The following is an 18935-nucleotide window of genomic DNA, read 5'->3' as shown; positions in this document are numbered from 1 at the left end:
TATAAACTTTATTATGGTCATTGACCAGAACAAAGTGAGGCACAAGCGCCCTGGGAATGGGAAACACAGCTCCCCAGCAAGGCAATTATTAAAAAATAGATAAGAAAACAGTTTAAAATCACAGTTTTAAAACACAGGTTAATGTAACAGATATGGGACCAAGGGGTGGGGAGGCTGATAGGAGGGATCTAAGCACTGGGGAGGCACTAAAGGGGATGGCAGGGCCCAGGCCTGTAGCGGGGGGAGGGGGGGAAGGGGTTAGGGGTTCAACCCCCCCCCCCCCCCGAAATGTTTCACATTTTTTTGAAAAACCTGGTTTACTCATGAATTTTAACTGGTTAACTAAATCCCCAATGCTAAGTCTATGAGAAGCAAAAAATCAAGAGTCCCTTCAGAACTGCAAGCACTATTCCAAGCAAATATTAGCAATTTATTCACACTGTCATTACTTGCAGCAATAGCCGATGTAGTTGTTCTGGTACAGCTGTACCAGGAGCTCCAACTTTATTTGCTTTGCATTAAATGTTTGCTTGCAGTCCTAGGTTTCAGGGACTCTGCAGATAGGTGGCTTCTTTGGTTGCAGTCATAGGGCAAGTCACCTGTCCATCATTGTTAAGTTTTGGTTCCGCCCCTTGCTCAGGGCAATTGGGAAGGGAAGGGAGCCATTTTTAGTTAGTCTCAGCAAGGTAAGCTTATGTATAGGATGTGTGCAAGCTTCCCCTGTACAAAAGCTTCAACCCTTAAGACCTTCTGGGGGGGGAAAGTCTTAAGAGTCTCCAAAGAATTTCCAGGAAAACAGCCCTAAAGACCAAAGAACTCCAACTGGAGAACATCTACTGCCTTGTAGATGCAGTTCGACCCGGTAGCGGAGCCCACATCAGTAAGGGTTAGATTACAGTCAGCCTGGGAGAAGTTAAAAAGGGGATTTTCCTTTAAAGTAAAGAAGAAGTTATTGAAGACAGTTGCCTGTCCTTCGTGGGCAAGATTAGGAATTCACCAGTTGCCTAAAAGCTTGGAATCATTTGCTTAACTTTACTGAAGACAAGAGAAATTTCTGTTTGATTGTTCATTAATAAAAGACTTTGTTGTACTTCTCAAGCCATCTAAAGACTGTTTGTGGTGGAAACCTCTGAAAACTTCTCTTTAGGCCCCCTGGCTTCCCGCTGGGCAAAGATTCCACATCCTGTTCTAAAGACAATTATTTACAGGCCCGGCGTGCGACAGAACAGTAGTGAAGCAACCAAGTTGGGGGGGGGGGGGGATGTTGAATGCTCTCATTAAGGAGGCCAGACTTGGTGGAGGTGGTTGACAAGGGCGGAGCTGCAGGCTATTGAAGGCTGCTCTGCCCCCTGCTGTGCTCTTTGCTTCAGCTTGAGCTAGGAGGCAGGCTTCAACTCCCCTCCCCCCTGCGAAATCTTCAACCCCCCCCCCCCCAAAAAAATTTCAACCCTTCCCGAATTTTTTTCTGGCTACAGCCCTGGCAGGGCCACATTACAAGTCTAGTAGCATTTCAGCGGTAACATGTTGCTCTAAGTACATTCCCAACAGGGTGTTGCCTTGCAGGGTCAATCACATCCGTCTAATTTTTTGTGCTGCAGCACAAAACTTAGCCACACTGTAAGTTGTTGTAGTGCTAGAGTCCGAAAGCAGCAGGGTGGAATAATATTTTTCCCTGTGCCTTGAGTATTTTAGAAGCCATGCTGTAATGAGATTTGTTCTAAGGTCTCTGTAGAACATGCATTGAAGAAGCTCGTGCTCAGTTGTTTCTACATAGTCAAAATGGTGAACCCTCGATCATTATGGAGAGAAATCACATATAGGTTATTGACTTGCTCAAGCAGGACATGATGAATATGGACCTACTAACCCAGAAAGTATCCCAAGATAGAGCACTATCCGACAAGACGAATTGGAAGAAGTTCATCAATTTTTTTGGCAAAAGAACAAATAAAGATTATTTTAAAATAGGAAGAAAAGATAGACCTTCCGGGCAGAGATAGAGTAGGTTTTAGATTAACTTACAATGTAATATTAAAATGTAACATAAAGAAGACAAATGTTCACTTGAGGTATCTGGAGGTTAGAGGGGTAGTGGTATATTTGTTGGTTTACGTGTTGTGTTATAATGTATGATACGCATATGATTGTAACCATGTGTGTATTCATATATATGTACAAATATGTGTGTGCCAATGTGCATGTTTGGAGCATATATATGTACATATTTACTTATATATGTGTGTGTGTGTATATATATGTGCATATATGTATATATATTTTTCTTTTTCTTTCTTTTCTTTTTCTTCTCCAATTTTTTTTCTTTCCTTTCTTTTTGTTTATTTGTCTACTTGTCGGATTTGTTAATGTTGTTATACTTGTCACCTTGTCATTTAAGTTAAATGTCTTTTATTTTTTTAAATCCTAATAAAATAAATAAATTTTTAAAAAGCAGGATCTCCAAAATCCTCCTGTGACCGTCTCTTAGATGGAGCTCTTATTACATTTCTTGGAGTTCTTTTCTGTAGCCCCAAGGAAGCAAGATAGTGCAGAACTGTCAACTCTCATATATAGCTTTCCACTGCCATCTGCTGGTGGGAGCATTTATTATAATACTGCTACTGAACCTGTTGCAATGAACTCAACCCTACATGTCTTCAGGAATCACATACATAGACTAGATACATTTCTGGCCTAACTATGACTATGGACAAAAGTTTCTGTATTCAAACTTAAACCTGGCAATAAGGTGGGACACATTGGCCTAATATGTATCTTTTCTCATTTCTCTGTTTTTCATTTTTTATTGCTTGTTAACTAGGAGCCCCCGGTGGCTCAGTGGGTTAAAGCACTGAGCTGCTGAGCTTGTTGATCAAAAGGTCGCAGGTTCGATTCCGGGGAGCGGCATGAGCTTCCGCTGTCAGCCCTAGCTTCTGCCAACCTAGCAGTTTGAAAACATGCAAATGTGAGTAGATCAATAGGTACCGCTCCAGCGGGAAGGTAACGGCGCTCCATGCAGTCATGCCAGCCACATGACCTTGGGGGTGTCTACGGACAACGCTGGCTCTTCGGCTTAGAAATGGAGATGAGCACCACACCCCAGAGTCAGACATGAGTGGACTTAATGTCAGGGGACTACCTTTACCTTTATCTTTAACTTTGTGCCATGGTGGCACAGCGAGTTAAACTGCTGAGCTGCAGAACTTGCTGACTGGAAAGTCAATGGTTTGAATCTGCAGGATGGGGTGAGCTCCCGTTGTTAGCCCCAGCTTCTGCCAACCTAGCAGTTTCGAAACATGCAAATGTGAATAGACCAATAGGTACCACTTCAGCGGGAAGGCAACAGTGCTCCATTCAGTCATGCCGGCCATATGACCTAGGAGACATCTACAAACGTCAGCTCTTTGGCTTACAAATTGAAATGAGCAGCAGCACCCCCCCCCCCGAGTCATATTCAACTAGACTTAAAGGTAAATGTTTCCCCTTGACATTAACTTCAGCATGTCCTGCGGTTTTATCCGCATGAAAAAAATGCAGCCACAGCTGGAAAGAAAAAGGTTTTGCGATATGTCATCAGGGTAAAACAGTGGAGAAAATCGTCTTATTTCCCCTTGATTTAAGAAAATAAGTCTTGAAGAATGTCTTGCAATCACCGCAGAGACATTTCTTCCTTTACTGCTATTCTGAGGTATAATAATTGTGGCAACGTGAAGCAATTGTCCTTGCAGATATAATTACAGCTGCAATTTGCCTTTGCTTAAAAGTGTTTTCAGAGGCAAACGTAACATGACTGTATTCAATAGTTGTGAATGTCTCTCTTAAGGACCTCATCACACTAGATCAGGGGTCCTCAAACTTTTTAAACAGAGGGCCAGGTCACAGTCCCTCAAACTGTTGGAGAGCCGGATTATAATTTGGAAAAAAATGAACGAATTCCTATTCACACTGCACATATCTTATTAGTAGTGCAAAAAATACTTAAAAACAAAACAATAATTAAAATTAAGAACAATGTTAACAAATATAAACTTATTAGTATTTCAATGGGCCTGCTTTTGGCTGATGAGATAAGATTGTTGTTGTTGTTATTGTGTGCTTTCAAATAGTTTCAGACTTAGGTTGACTCTTAGCCCAGGTAAATGACCTTGGAGGGTCGTATCCGGCCCCCGGGCCTTAGTTTGAGGACCCCTGCATTAGAGTATGGATCCACTTTTAATCCAGTTTCTTCCTCTTGCAGAATTGTGAGGCTATATAAAGAAAATATTTTTGGCTGGTTTTTCATTTGGCCTCTTACACTGGATTTTCTACCCTCCTCAAGTGGGAAACCCAAAATCAGGGCCTAATTTGTTTTACTTAGTTCCCATTCCTGTTTGCTCTGCTTTCATATAACAGTTAGACATGGTTAGATCCAGTCGGAATCTTCATAATTCAGAATAAATTTGGAAAAATCACCGTTTTGAAGCGATTTTGAACTTTTTTAGGAAACCGGAAGTCCCTTTGCCGTTCCGAAGCTAGTCTCTCCATTTTTCTTCCAACTCGGGAAGTGAGTCGGAAATGATTCTGGTCCCTGGCCTCGGCTCAAGCCAGAGAAGCCAGTTTTAACCGGGGAAGGCTGAATTTCCTCCCTTTGCTTTCCCCGCTTCTGCCTCAAGCCGGAGAAGCCAGTTTTAAACCGGGGAAGGCTGACTTTCCTCCCTTTGCTTTCCCCGCTTCTGCCTCAAAGCGGAGAAGCCAGTTTTAAACCGGGGAAGGCTGACTTTCCTCCCTTTGCTTTCCCCGCTTCTGCCTCAAAGCGGAGAAGCCAGTTTTAAACCGGGGAAGGCTGAATTTCCTCCCTTTGCTTTCCTGGCTTCTGCCTCAAGCCGGAGAAGCCAGTTTTAAACCGGGGAAGGCTGACTTTCCTCCCTTTGCTTTCCCCGCTTCTGCCTCAAAGCGGAGAAGCCAGTTTTAAACCAGGGAAGGCTGACTTTCCTCCCTTTGCTTTTCCCACTTCTGCCTCAAACTAGAGAAGCCAGTTTTAAACCGGGGAAGGCTGAATTTCCTCCCTTTGTTTTCCCGCTTCTGGAGTAAAACAACTGCTTTCAAAGTAAAGACCACCCAATGAAACAAGAAACAACACTTTCAAACCATTAAGTAAAGAATTCGGAAGTCTCAGAAGTTTCAAAAAGTTTTGAACATTTTTTTTCTGTGAAAATCGGAATTGACTTTAGAATCGAACCACCATCAAACCCTTCATCCGAAACGAGTTTTGAACCATTTATTTTGGATCAAACAAGCCTAATAACAGTCACACTATGCAGTTATGGCAAGGTTGGTGCTACTGTGCTCAGACCGTTTTAAAATGTTACCCACATAAAAGAGTTATAGCTTCCAGTTATCTTGGCAACCAGGAAGCATTCATGTCACAATCTTTTCACCAACAGCTTCCTTTAAAAGGGGATCATTTAAAACAACAATAATAAAGCAGAAAGTTTGAATGAGAAGGGCTGCTGCCTCACCACTGGATGGGAGATTGGTGCCAAAACAGCTTGTTGTCTATACAACACTGTCAGCTGCTCGCAGGTGCTCATCATGAATGTTCTAGGCTAGCCATTCAATACTTCCTGCCTTGTTTTAATTCCGGTTGGAAGCTGTGTAAATTGTATCCTTAAATGTGATCTGAAGATATTATTACTGATTTTGTTTAGATGCACATTTATTTGCTTAACTTTTATTTGTACCTAAACATATAAGAATACAAAAAAGATCAAGTTTTTCTTTTTTGAAGTCTTGAAGTGCCATCTAGTGAAGGTTCACTTACATTTACTGTTTTTAGACGCAGGCAATTTGTGGAATAAACAAATTGTAAAAGAGAAACTTGTGAACATGGATGGTCAACTGCACATACATATACAAGCATACACATATTTTATACATACGTGCATAGATACACATGAACTCAAAAAAGCAATTCTAGTAGTCTACCTCAGTCCAGAGCCCCCAGTGGCACAATGGGTTTGTTGGAGCTCAGCCTGTGATTGTGTTTCACAGTATTTGCGAGTACACAGTATTTCTTGTTGTTTCTTTGTCAGTGCTGATGTAGAGATTTGTCTGGTTTGCCTACTCTGGAACATGCAACATATAATTGTCCTTTGAGGGTTCCTTTCAAATCTATACTATACCTGTCATATAAATGTTTGTGTTTGTGTGTGTGTGTGTGTGTGTGGTGTGTATCATATATATCTATCTATATCTAAGGCTGGATGGCTCTTTGTCAGGAGGGCTTTATGTTTTCTTGCCCTGGTGAATGGAGTTGGACTGGATAGCCTTAACACAGCATTTTTGTACCTGGGGGCCAGGATCCCTGGGGGGGGGGTCACGATGAGGTGTCAAAGACCACCAGAAAACACAGTATTTTCTGTTGGTCATGGAGGTTCTGTGTGGGAAGTTTGGCCCAATTCTATCGTTGGTGGGATTCAGAATGCTCTTTGATTGTAGGTGAACTATACATCCCAGTGATTACAATTCTCAAATGTCAAGGTCTATTTCCCCCCAAACTCCATCTGTGTTCATATTTGGGCATATGGAGTATTTGTACCAAGTTTGGTCAAGATCCTTCATTGTTTGAGTCCACAGTACTCTCTGGATGTAGGTGAACTACAACTCCCAAACTCAAGGTCAATGCCCACCAAACACTTCTGGTGTTTTCTGTTAGTCATGGGAGTCCTGTGTGCCAAGTTTGGTTCAATTCTATTGTTGGTGGAGTTCAGAATACTCTTTGATTGTAGGTGAACTATAAATCCCAGGAACTACAACTCCCAAATGCCAAATCAATTTTTTGAGTGATGGTCACTCCTTGTGTTAGTAAGTGTCTTGTGACCAAACCTGGCAACAATTTGTCCAGTGGATTTTGAGTTATGTTGTCACTCAAAACACACAGAGCATTTTTATATATATAGATGAGACAAAGGAAAGTAGCAATTTGGCTCCAAGTAATCCTGGCTGACATACAACACTATCTTGCCCCTGCAAATGATTCTCAAGCAGTGCTGAATCAGATATTGTTGCAAAAAAAAAAAAAACAACAACAAAAACAAAGTAATTCCCATTCAGTTATTCTTTATTATCTTGCTTTTCTCCCAATGTGGGACTCAAGGGGTTTGAAAACAAGGAATGTGTGCAAACTGCCCATACGCATACTGACACCAATGAGGGTTCAGTGTGAGAAAGTGAGAAAGTACATGATTCCAAAGGATAATATACTGAGTACTCATGTAGCAGCATGGGGAGGGGTCCCAGTAGCACTTAGACAGTAGAGGATAAAGAGCACGTAAATTCCGTGTTGGCTGAGGAGAGAAGAATTAGTGTAGTGAGTACTTTGAAGTACTTGATCTCACTCCCTGCTGGTTGCGGAAATATGCATTAGCACAACCTTTAAACAGCTTGGATTTAGCCTGAGAGCACTTAATAAATTTGTTCTCTTTATAAGAAGAGAGATTATCCCAAGGAGAAACGAAAGTATTCAAATCTGCCACGTAGTGCAGAACACCCTTAAACCTCACTGAAGAACTCTTTGGAACGTAGATTAGTTTGAAGTATTAATTGTTGTTGAACCCAAAGCTTGCATGCCCAGAACTACAATAACTATGATTCCCAGCCAGGATAAATAAAGCCATGAGGAAAGGCAGGTAAGTAATAATAATAATAATAATAATAATAATAATAATAATAATAATAACTGACATGATATGAGGATTTGAAGATCGAGCTGCAAAGACTCTGGCACAAACCAGTCAAGGTGGTCCCAGTGGTGATTGGCACACAGTGTGCAGTGCCTAATGACTTTGGCCTGGACTTACACACAATCAGCACTGACAAAATTACCATCTGCCAGCTGCAAAAGGCCACCTTACTGGGATCTGCATGCATTATTCACCGATACATCACACAGTCCTAGACACTAAGGAAGTGTCCGACGTGTGATCCAATACAACAGCCAGCAGAGTGATCTTGTTTGCTGTGGACTCATCTTGCTGTGTTTCTAATAATAATAATAATAATAATAATAATAATAATAATAATAAACACAACAAGATGAGTCCACAGCAAACAAAATCACTCTGCTGGCTTTTGTATTCGATCACACGTAAGACACTTCGCAAGTGTTTAGGACTATGTGATGTATCAGAGAATAACACGTGTAGATCCCAGTGAGGCGGCCTTTTCCAATTTGCAGATGGTAATTTTGTCAGCGCCGATTGTGTTTAAGTGCAGGCCAAGGTCTTTAGGCACTGCATCCAGTGTGCTGATCACCACTAGGACCACCTTGACTGGCTTGTGCCAGAGTCTTTAAAGTTCGATCTTTAAATCCTCATATTGTGTCAGCTTTTCCAGTTGTTTCTCTTCAATCCTGCTGTCACCTGGGATTGCAACATCGACAATCCACACTTTGTTTTTTTAGCACAATCGTGAGGTCAGGAGTATTGTGCTCCAAAACTCTGTCTGTCTGGATTCAGAAGTCCCAGAATAGCTTGACGTGTTCATTCTCTGTAATTTTTTCTGGCTTGCGATCCCACCAGTTCTTTGTCGCAGGCAGATGGTGTTTGTGGCAGAAGTTCCAATGAATCATCTGAGCAACAGTGTTATGCCTCTGCTTGTAGTCTGTCTGCGCGATCTTCTTGCAGCAGCTGAGGATGAGATCTATGGTTTCATCTGCTTCCTTGCAGTCTTTTCAATTCTGGCTTTGATGACATTGGTTCTAATGGCTTGTTCTTGGGCTGCCAGAATCAGGCCCTCCATCTCCTTTTTCAAAGTTCCATTTGTGAGCCACAGCCATGTTTTTTCCTTGTCAGTTTGGCTGTCAATTTTTCCCAGGAACTGTCCATGAGAGCCTTCTTTCGCCAGTTTACTCTTCTGCTCTTCATTGTGTTTTTATGGTATTCACTCTTTGTGTTTTGCACTTGAAGCAGTTTACTATTATTGACTTCCCCCAATGTTGGTTTTATTATTATTATTATTATTATTATTATTATTATTATTACCACCATTATGGCAACCTAAGAGGTGTAGCCTGTAATAGAAACCTGCAGGGGATGGATCGCACTCTGTGAGATCAGCTAATTGTATAAGGAATCAATATGGCACATATTGAAGAAGAGTGAAGAACCTGTGCTTGTCCAGATGCTGTCTTACTCCAACATCTATCCCTCCCAGCCACAATAAGTAAAAGTCAATGGCAGTTCTTGTGAAAATTCCTTAGGCCCTCAACCTGCATAGGCATTGACCTGTAGTCCAAAAAAAGGTTTGGTATACTGTAATACAAATTCTTGTCCAACAACATCTAGAGGAATGAAAGTTTCACATCCCTGTTTCCAAGCCTATCTCAAGTTTTAGAAACTTGGTTGAAAAATAAACCTAAAACGAAAACTCTTGAGCTATTGGGTTAAGTGCCTAATGCATATTATACGGCGATCATTGGTTAAACTGCAGAATCAGAGGATATATTCAGCCTTGTATGTTTTTGCCTATGGAAAGAACAGATTCAAAAGAGATACAGCAATATCTTTTCTCACATATACATGTATATTTTCTCCTTATTAACAACACAAACACCAATAATATCTATACAGAATTTTATGAAATCATGACAAGAGAAAACTCATTGTTCACAATGCCCATATAAAAGTATAAAGAGTTCCCCATGTACATCCAATTTTTCATTTTAGAGTACTATACGCTGAAACTCAACCGCTGAAAATTAAATTGCACATTTGATTCTCCATAGGAAAAACAAAAATAAGACGCATACACACACACATGCTTTAGTGTGCCTTTTTTGTTCGGAGTCGCCTCTTTATGATTTCATGATCACTTTCCTTTTGATCCATAACAATCTGAAAAAGAAATAAAAGGTGTTTGTTCCGTCTTTTAAACAGTATTTTTATCTCCACTTAATAAGTACAGCGTAGAAAACTACACAAAACACACTTTTGTAACAGACTAAATGGCTTTAAAAAAAACATAGGTGAACCTGAAATAATCAGAAAAATTACCTCAAACGCATATTCTGATAAGATCCAGGTCATTCATGACAATAACATGTTAACATGTTATCTCAATACCATATTTCATTCATGACAATAGCATGTTAACATATGTTATCTCAATATTTCATTTGAGCAACTATTTTCCCTAAAAATATTTTTACTGTTGGAATTACCAGCCTACAGCTTCTAGAGCAGGGGTCCACAAACTTTTTAAGCAGAGGGCCAGGTCACAATCCCTCAAACTGTTGGAGGGCCGGGTTATAATTTGAAAAATAAAATTATTCCTGTGCACGCTGCACATATCTTATTTGTAGTGTAATAAACACTTAAAAACAATACAATAATTAAAATGAGGAACAATGTTAACAAATATAAACTTATTAGTATTTCAATGGGAAATGTGGGCCTGCTTTTGGCTGATGAGATAGTATTGTTGTTGTTTTTATGTGCTTTCAAGTCGTTTCAGACTTAGGTTGACCCTGAGCGAGGGCCGGGTAAATGACCTTGGAGGGCCGCATCCGGCCCCCGGGCCTTAGTTTGAGGACCCCTGTTCTAGAGTAGAAAAAAATCAATGTAAAGTGAGCTGATGTCTGGAGTTTCGATATAATGTATTGTAGCTGTGTTTCTCATGAAAATACACCCAAATACTTAGAGGAGGAGAACCTGTTTTATCTTATTTACACTTAAACTCCAACTAAATGGTGGCAATTTCATAACATCTTGACCTTAGCTAACCCAATCAGCTTCCTGTTGGAAAAAAGGCCAAGGGAGGTTACAATTGATCAAATTGCCTCTCACACACCCTAGGAGTTATTTGGGCACATTCTGGAATGAATTAAAATTGGGGAAACCATGAGGGAGGTCTACAGGGCCTCAAAAGCAGCACTGGAGCTAAGACATCATACCTGTTGTTATTCATTTGTACTATGTATGATGGTAGTGTGTTACACATAGTTGCAACAGTTTCTGATTCTGATTACGTTTTTACTCTACCTCTCTTCTTTAAAAGTTAGCACCATGGCATCACTTACCACGTGACCGGAGAAATCCATTGGTGAAGAAACGTCAGTTGAGTACAGCTTGCGCCTAGGCCGTTTTGGCTTTACTTCCTTAACAGGTTCCTCCTCGGTAGATTTGGGAGATTTTATTGTTGCCATGAGTTTCTTTGCTGAAAGAGGAATTTCAGGAACTTTTTAGCCTTTTTTGTACCAGGTACATTTAAATGACATCGGTATACTTCTGTTGAACCCACAGACAAACCATTAACAACAGACAATCCTTCCCCAAGGTCTTTCTCTTCTCCTGAATGTTCTTGTCAAAGATGCATTCTGTGCAACTGGGACCCTATCTACACTGACCATTTAATGCAGCCCTGCATAGCACGTGGCCTGCACTAGCCTTGGTATGGCCCGCTGGGCACCACCTCCCACCACCCATCCACCTTGCTTCCAGCTTGCCATGCCTTCCCCATCCTAGGAATGGAGGGAGGGAGAGAGGGAGCAAAGGGAAAAGCAGGATGGATGGATGGGTGGATGGATGGAGGAAGGGAGGAAGGGAAGAAAGGTAAAAGCAGGCAGGCAGGCAGGAAGGAAGGAAAGAAGGAAGGAAAGAAGGGAGGGAGGGAAGGAGGAAGGGAGGGAGGGAGAAAGGAAAGGGAAAAGCAGGAAGGGAGGGAGGAAAGGGAAAAGCAGGAAAGAAGTAAGGAAGGGAGGGAGGGAGGGAGGAAAGGGAAAAGAAGGAAGGAAGGGAGGGAGGGAGGGAGGGAGGGAGGGAGGGAGGGAGGGAGGAAGGAAGGAGAGGGGAAAGAAGGAAGGAAGGAAGGGTGGGTAGAAGGAGGAGGGGATAGGAAGAAAGGCAGGAAGAAAAAAGGGGAGGGAGAAGGGGAGAAAGAAAAGAAAGAAAAAGGAGGGAGGGAGAAAAAGTGATGGAAGGAAGGAGGGAGGAAGAAAGGGAAGAAAAAGAAGGGAAGGGAAAAAAAGGGAAGAAATTCAGAAAGTATGATGTAGTGCAGGCATGGGCAAACTTTGGCCCTCCAGGTGTTTTGGGCTACAACTCCCACAATTCCTAACAGCCGGGAGTTGAAATCCAAAACACCTGGAGAGCCGAAGTTTGCCCATGCCTGGTGTAGTGGCTTGAACCTCGGGCTATGGGTTTGAACCCACTGGGTTATTTTAGACAAGTCACACCTTCTCAGCCTCAGAGCAAGACAAAGGCAAACCCCTCCCTTGAATAAATCTTGAAAAGAAATCTTTGTGATAGAGTTGCCCTAAATCTGAAACAACTTGAAGATAACAACAACAACAACAATCCTAATTAATCATTAATACTTTATTTGGAAAGTATCATACTAAAAACCTATTTGCAGCCCAAAGAGGCTTAGCCTATTTAATTTTGGCTCCTTACTACTGACATGTTGTGCAGGCCTGATTTAATGCGATTTTGAACTGGTATTGGAGACATTGGTTTTAATTTGCACATAGGAAATCCTGATGCCAAGGTGAGTACATAAGCCACAGACCACTGATGCACCTTAAGGGCTTTCTTTCACACACTTCTATGGGAGTTTGTCTGGCTGCTGCGGGTTTTGCTTTAGAATTGGATCATTACATTACCGTTCTTCATTTAATGAGAGTAACTGTTTTTAAGTACATCACAAACAAAATGTAAAAAGCAAGGAGGCCAGAAGAAAGGAAAAAAACTCCCCACCAAAGGCATCAAAGTTCCTTCTCAACTTGATTTAAAATGCAAACAACCCCCTTCAGAGTCTACACCATTCAAACATGAGGTACGGGATCAAAACTATTCTAAACCAACGAAAATGAATTTTTCAGTCATCACTTACCTTTGGATTGTATGATTGTTGGCGAACTCTGCAAAAATGAGCCAAATTTTTGCAATGTTCCACCTGTGTCCACTGATGTTTTCATTTTTGATGGAAAATATTTACTTCTTAAAGAATAATCTTTTTTGACATTGTGGTCTGTAGTAGACTGAAGAAACACAAAACATGAGACAGACATTTAGAATGTGACATGTAGGATGTGGACCATTTTAAAGACTATACTGGTTTCTATAATAAATAACGACTCACTAAAAGTAGCCATCATTCTTCTGCAGAGAAAGGCATAATCCTATATCATCAAAACACATTTGATAAAGTAGTGTCCCATTAAACAACAGCTTTACTCCCATTGGCCTTTAAGTAGGACTTTATAATCTGAATCAAGATTAAACCTCAGAACAAGTTACTTATTGTACAATTCTGTGCATAACTTCAGGGACAAAATCTTTCTGCCATAAGATTGTATTTTGCAATTAATAATAATAATAATCTTTATATACCCCGCTACCATCTCCCGAGGGACTCGGTGCGGCTTACATGAGGCCGAGCCCACAATACATCAATGATAAAAGCAATAACAACAATTAATACAGACAATAAAATAAAACTCATAACAAAAACAATAAACAATAGCAGTAACACAGCAACATTTTAAACCTATGGCAGGGCCAAATGTAATAATTAAAATTAAGAATAATGCTAAGCATGAACAGATGAAATATGAACTTGGATAGAGTTTTCAGAGAGGGATGGGGCGTGCAGACATTCCTAGATCAATAGTAAAGTGCATTTCGAGGACATATTGCTGGGAGTTTCTTTATTCTGGGAAGGCACACTGGAACAACCATGTTTTCAGGCTCCTCCTAAACACTGCCAGGGTTGGGGCATGCCTGATGTCCTTGGGGAGTGAGTTTCAGAGTCGAGGGGCCACCACCGAGAAAGCCCCCTCCTTGGCCCTATCAATCACGCCTGCAATGGAGGTGGGAGCATGAGCAGGACCTCTCCAGATGATCGAAGGGATCGTGTGGGTTCGTACACAGATATGGATCATCTCCCTATTTTTAGGGATCTTTTTCTTTCTATAAACAAAATCTTAAAAACATTCCTTCTTTCCATTACTCTTGATCTACAGAGGAGCCCTGAGTTTAAAGGCAGGGGTTAAGATACCACTGATTCTGCGAGGTTTTCCTCTGGCTATGCAGAGGAGACCTATAGCCTGTGTAGCCAGTGACTTTCTCTTTCATTTAGCCTTTTGTTTCATCCAAACTGGCTCTTTTGTTTCATGCCATCCGAATGGATGGTACGAAATGAATACCCAAATGAAACAAATGGAACCAATACTGTGCCCACCTCTAGTGATAGGTTCAGTCTTTCATATATGGTGGGATTGAGGATAAAAATAATGGCTTTTTTCCTCACTATTAGTAGCCGGAATCCTTGCTGAGCTACTGCAACTCAGTTGAAGGTACCTCTACCTATCACTATTTTAGCTAAGTTTCTTAGACCTCTGCAGTCTCCAAAAGCTATTCCATAGCTCATCTTCACATTAACATCAAAGATAATTTCTTCAACGCTAACCTTGTTCTTTTTTTGTTGTAATGAATCTGAACTTATAACCAGGCCAGCTGGGGATGCAGCATTCTTCTTATTTTCACTCTTCAAGAAATCCTTAAACACAAAATGGCAGCTGTTAAAAGTACTGTACTTCCCAGAGGAAGGAAAAAGGAAGCGCTGCAAACACAAAATCAGACTGAGAAATTGCCACTGCTGTTTTTATCTAAGATTTTTTAAAACCTAATTATTTAATAAGGTCGAAGTAGGTTTTTAACTGATGTAGAGTCAAACTGGTTGCTTTTTAGCACTGATCAGCCAATGCATTATATCAACAAGATGAGACATTGCTTTTATGTACTATTAGCCATCACCTGCCACACATTGCTGTGGCCCGGTCTGCATATATGTGTGTATGTATATATTTGTGTATGTGTGTATATCTGTGTGTTTGCATGTATGTGTGGTTTTGTGCATGTGTTGTAATGTGGTTTTTTGCTTTTTAACTCACTTCTGCTGTGTTTTTCAATGTTTTTATGCATGATGATCACTTGTTGGCCTGATACGTGTATTATGTCCAAATTTGGTGTCAATTTGTCCAGTGATTTTTGAGTTATGTTAATCCCACAAACGAACATTACATTTTTATTTATATAGATGTTCTCTGAATTGCAAGCCTGACACAAGTCTGGTAGCAGTGAGGCTTTTTTGGTTTCGAAGGCAGAATGATATTGACTTTAGTCGGAATGGCTACCATCAGGGTTCAGTAAGGAAGGACTCATGGACAGGATATCTGCCTTTGTTTTTGTGATTGTATATGGCATTGAATATTTGCATTTGTACATAGAAGCTGCCCTGAGTTCCTCTGGGGAGAGAGGGTGGGTTAGAAATAAATTATTATTACTATTATTGTTATTATTATTATTATTATTAATAATATTTTACTGACACAAGAACACAGTATGTCACAGCAAAGGAGATATATATGCTGGATTTTGTATCACAAAATCACAAGTCGAACACTTCCCAAGCATCTAGGACTGTGTATTTTCGAATGATGTGTGCAGATCCAAGTAAGGTGGCCTTTTGCAGTTGACAGATCGTGATTTTTGTTTCCAAATGCCAGCTGAGATCTTTGGTGGTCCCAGTGCCAATGACCACTGGGACTACCTGTTCTAGTTTATGCCCCACACCACAACAAAGTGGCACCTATCGGGGGGATCATGATGGTGGTAGTGGTGATTATGATGCTGGTGATTATTGTTGTTATTATTTTACTGACACAAAAGCACAGTATATCACAGCAAACGAGACCTATATGCTGGATTTCATATCAAAAAACCACAAGTCGAACACTTCCCAAGCATCTAGGACTGTGTGATTTATTATTATTATTATTATTATTATTATTATTATTATTATTATTAGAGAATGGGGAAGATATTATAAAATACTCCCAAAAAAAGCAATGGCCAGTTTCTGGTGGAACACCTAGTAACTGCTGGTTGATGGTGCTTTTACTAACACTGGAGTAGCTAGCCTTTGGTGTAATCCAACTGGACAATTAGTAAGCAGAAAGCATGTTTACTGTCACTTAATACAAGCTTGTTATAACCTTAAATCATGTAGCAAAGTCTTTTTGTGGCAGAATCAAATAATTGGAGGTTATTGTTTCCCGAAGATGCAGAATGAGCTTAGATTCTGTCTGAGGTCTGTATTGTTCTAGAAATTCAAAGAACCAAGAAGAGGAAAAATCTGGACTCACTTCCATTCATACCACTCCATGAAAACTCAACTGCCTGCCATAGTTAAGCATTATTATTTCTGGATGCATTCACAGGCCTTCCTAGTATTGCCCTAAATGTCTCCAAGGCTCCTTCTTCACTGCCATATAATCCAGATTATCAAAGCAGATAATCCACATTATCTTGCTTTGAACTGGATTATATGAGTCTACACTGCCATATAATCCAGTTCAAAGAAGATAATCTAGTATAGAAGAGGCCTAGTATAGAAGAGGCCTAAAATTGTTACAGGAATTCCAATTCATCTGGGTGATAGCTCAAATGCTTTGCAATAACAGTCATAGGTGTCGTTTAAAAGTTTGGCCTCAGCAGTTAGGCACAGTATTCATTTCAAATGATAAAAAAAACATAGCAGAATAATAGATAATTATCCATAGGAGAGAAACAGAGGTGAGATGTGGCAGATGATTACTTTAGTGTTAGGATCTAAATGTGAGATTGCAAGGAAATGTAGAAGATTAGAATATATTGTTGAGTGCTGTTATCTACAATATCTATACATCTACAGAAAAAGCTCAAATGGATTCAGTACCTGACTGACATCACCAGAAGCATATTTATTTCTAACTTTGCTTTTCCAGCAACTCGAGAGTTTGTTGTTCTTGAAGAAAAATGGTTGAGGAGAAAAGAGGTTACAATTCCAATGTATTCAACCTCCCCCAAGTATTTTGCAAATGTAACACACACGATTTTCCATATTAATAATTTTAGGTGGCCTTCTAGAGCATTGTCTACCAAGTACAATGATCTAAAAAGGCCACATATGATGTTTCTTGGCAGAAGCCTACCATTCAAAGAATGATTAATCTGCAAGACGCCTGTTCAAATGGGAATGCTGACAGTGTGTTTTAGGGGTACAACCTGTCCCATGAATCTGACATTCTAAATGATAAGATACTATCCAGATTGAAAGGTGGACATAAATCAAAGAGGAGAGGCTGCTTTCAGCTCGCAGGTCAAAACTAAACTGAACATCCAGATTTCATGGGCTCCATCTGATTTCTCCCAGGGAAAGACAGATGTTAGTGACCTACAGCTTGGTCGCCACAAATGCTCTAGAAAATTACATTTATCTTGTGACAGTGAACTGACTTCATAGCTTTTGTGTGTGTGTGTGTCAGGATTTGAATAAACCTGAAGGCAACCAAGAACAACAAGCTACGCCCTGCCCACTGTGACTTATTTTCTGTGTTTAAATTATTATGATTTTACATTGTTTGATGTGCTTATTTATATTGTTTCTTGTATTTTATTTTATTTTTATATTTTATTGTTGTTGTTTATTTGCATTGTTGTATTGTTGGGCTTGGCCTCATGTAAGCCGCCCCAAGTCCCCTTGGGGAGATGGTGGCAAAGTATAAATAATAATAATAATAATAATAATAATAATAATAATAATAATTAGGCCTTCTTAAACTATTTGCACTCACAACCCCTTTCCACCTGACAAATTTTATGTGATCTCGAATATATAAAATAGGTATACAGATCAAACATTTACTGATAATAAATCAGCATTTGCAAGGCTTGCTAAGTAGGCTACATGTCAATCACGTTTGCTTTTTATCAATTTTAATACCTCATCCAGTGCACTGCTTTTCCTTTTCTTAGCCTTGGGAACTTTAATGGTCACAGAGGAAGGACTCCCTTGATGCTTCACTTCCATCTTATTGGGCTGCAGAGGTGTAAACTGAATCTCCATTTCAGGTTTTGGGAAACGGCTAATTTGATCTGAAGAGACTTCATAAGAATCTAGAAGGGAATCTGACTGCTCCTGTAAATAATGTAAAATGGGGAGACAAGGGGATTGTGGGAAGATAATAAAACAAAACAATGATGTAGAAGGAAAGACAAAAACTCTAACACAAGCCTTGTAGGGAAAATGGGGATGCCACATGCCCGGTTTCATTTTACGAGAATAATTGCTTGGCATCCTCAGAATGATTGCTTGGCATCCATCTGCCCACAAGCTTTGCTACTCTGCTGCTGAATACGCATGTCCAGTGTGGAATACATCTTAACACGTTAAAACAGTGGATGTGGTTCTGAATGAGATGTGCTGCATTATCACAGAATATCTACGCCCTACACTACTGGAGAAAATACACTGTTTAGCCAGTATTGCACCACCTGACACTACTGGAGAAAATACACTGTTTAGCCAGTATTGCACCACCTGACATCCGCCGAGAAGTAGCAGCCAGTAATGAAAGGACCAAGGCATTTACATCTCCGGCCCATCCTCTGTTCGAATACCAGCCAGCACGCCAATGTCTTAAATCAAGAAATAGCTTCCTAAGATCTACAGAAATAGCCACAGGAACATCTCAGCAAGTGAGAGTCCAAAAGTGGCAGGTTGAAACCTGAAATCTCAATCAGTGGCTGAGACCAGATAAGAAACTCCCTCCTGGGCACACAGAAGGCTGTGCGACAAATATCTACACAACAACCCTGTTAGATCCTGAAAATTAACAACAGGGAGTTGCCTGATCTCACTGGGTGGAACCATCCAAGATAATGTTTCAGAACCTTGAGTTGGGGATACATATCCATCCATACAAAGGATGGAACAGACATATGGGGGATGGGACTTACGATATATAAATATGGGAAATAAATTACTTCTAAAGACCAAATCACATGGGTACAAAATAGGCATGGTTGGTTCGGTGAGAATCTTCATCATAAATTCAGAAAGATTTGCTTTTTGACGCA

General features: G+C 40.4%; 1 protein-coding gene across 2 annotated transcripts in view; it reads right to left on the bottom strand.

The window, feature by feature from the left end:
- Positions 1-8320: 8320 nt before the first annotated feature.
- The window catches only part of KIF20B (kinesin family member 20B), a 78401-nt gene continuing 67786 nt past the window's right edge, over positions 8321-18935 (bottom strand). Inside the window, exons 30-34 of one of the 2 annotated variants that reach the window (XM_060768750.2) lie at positions 17800-17994; positions 14443-14532; positions 12865-13012; positions 11054-11190; positions 8321-9869 (exon numbers count right to left, since the gene is read on the bottom strand). In XM_060768750.2, coding sequence (XP_060624733.2) covers positions 9798-9869; positions 11054-11190; positions 12865-13012; positions 14443-14532; positions 17800-17994 — 642 coding nt within the window. In that variant the 3' untranslated portion in view covers positions 8321-9797. Of the gene's footprint in view, positions 9870-11053; positions 11191-12864; positions 13013-14442; positions 14533-16706; positions 16822-17799; positions 17995-18935 lie in introns of those variants that run through there. The other variant, XM_060768751.2, reaches the window with a different exon arrangement.

The sequence above is a fragment of the Anolis sagrei genome, chromosome 3 (assembly GCF_037176765.1).
Source record: "Anolis sagrei isolate rAnoSag1 chromosome 3, rAnoSag1.mat, whole genome shotgun sequence".
Classification (NCBI taxonomy): domain Eukaryota; kingdom Metazoa; phylum Chordata; class Lepidosauria; order Squamata; family Dactyloidae; genus Anolis; species Anolis sagrei.
The sequence above is the reverse complement of the archived record's forward strand: the minus strand, read 5'-3'. Positions and strand labels throughout refer to the sequence as shown.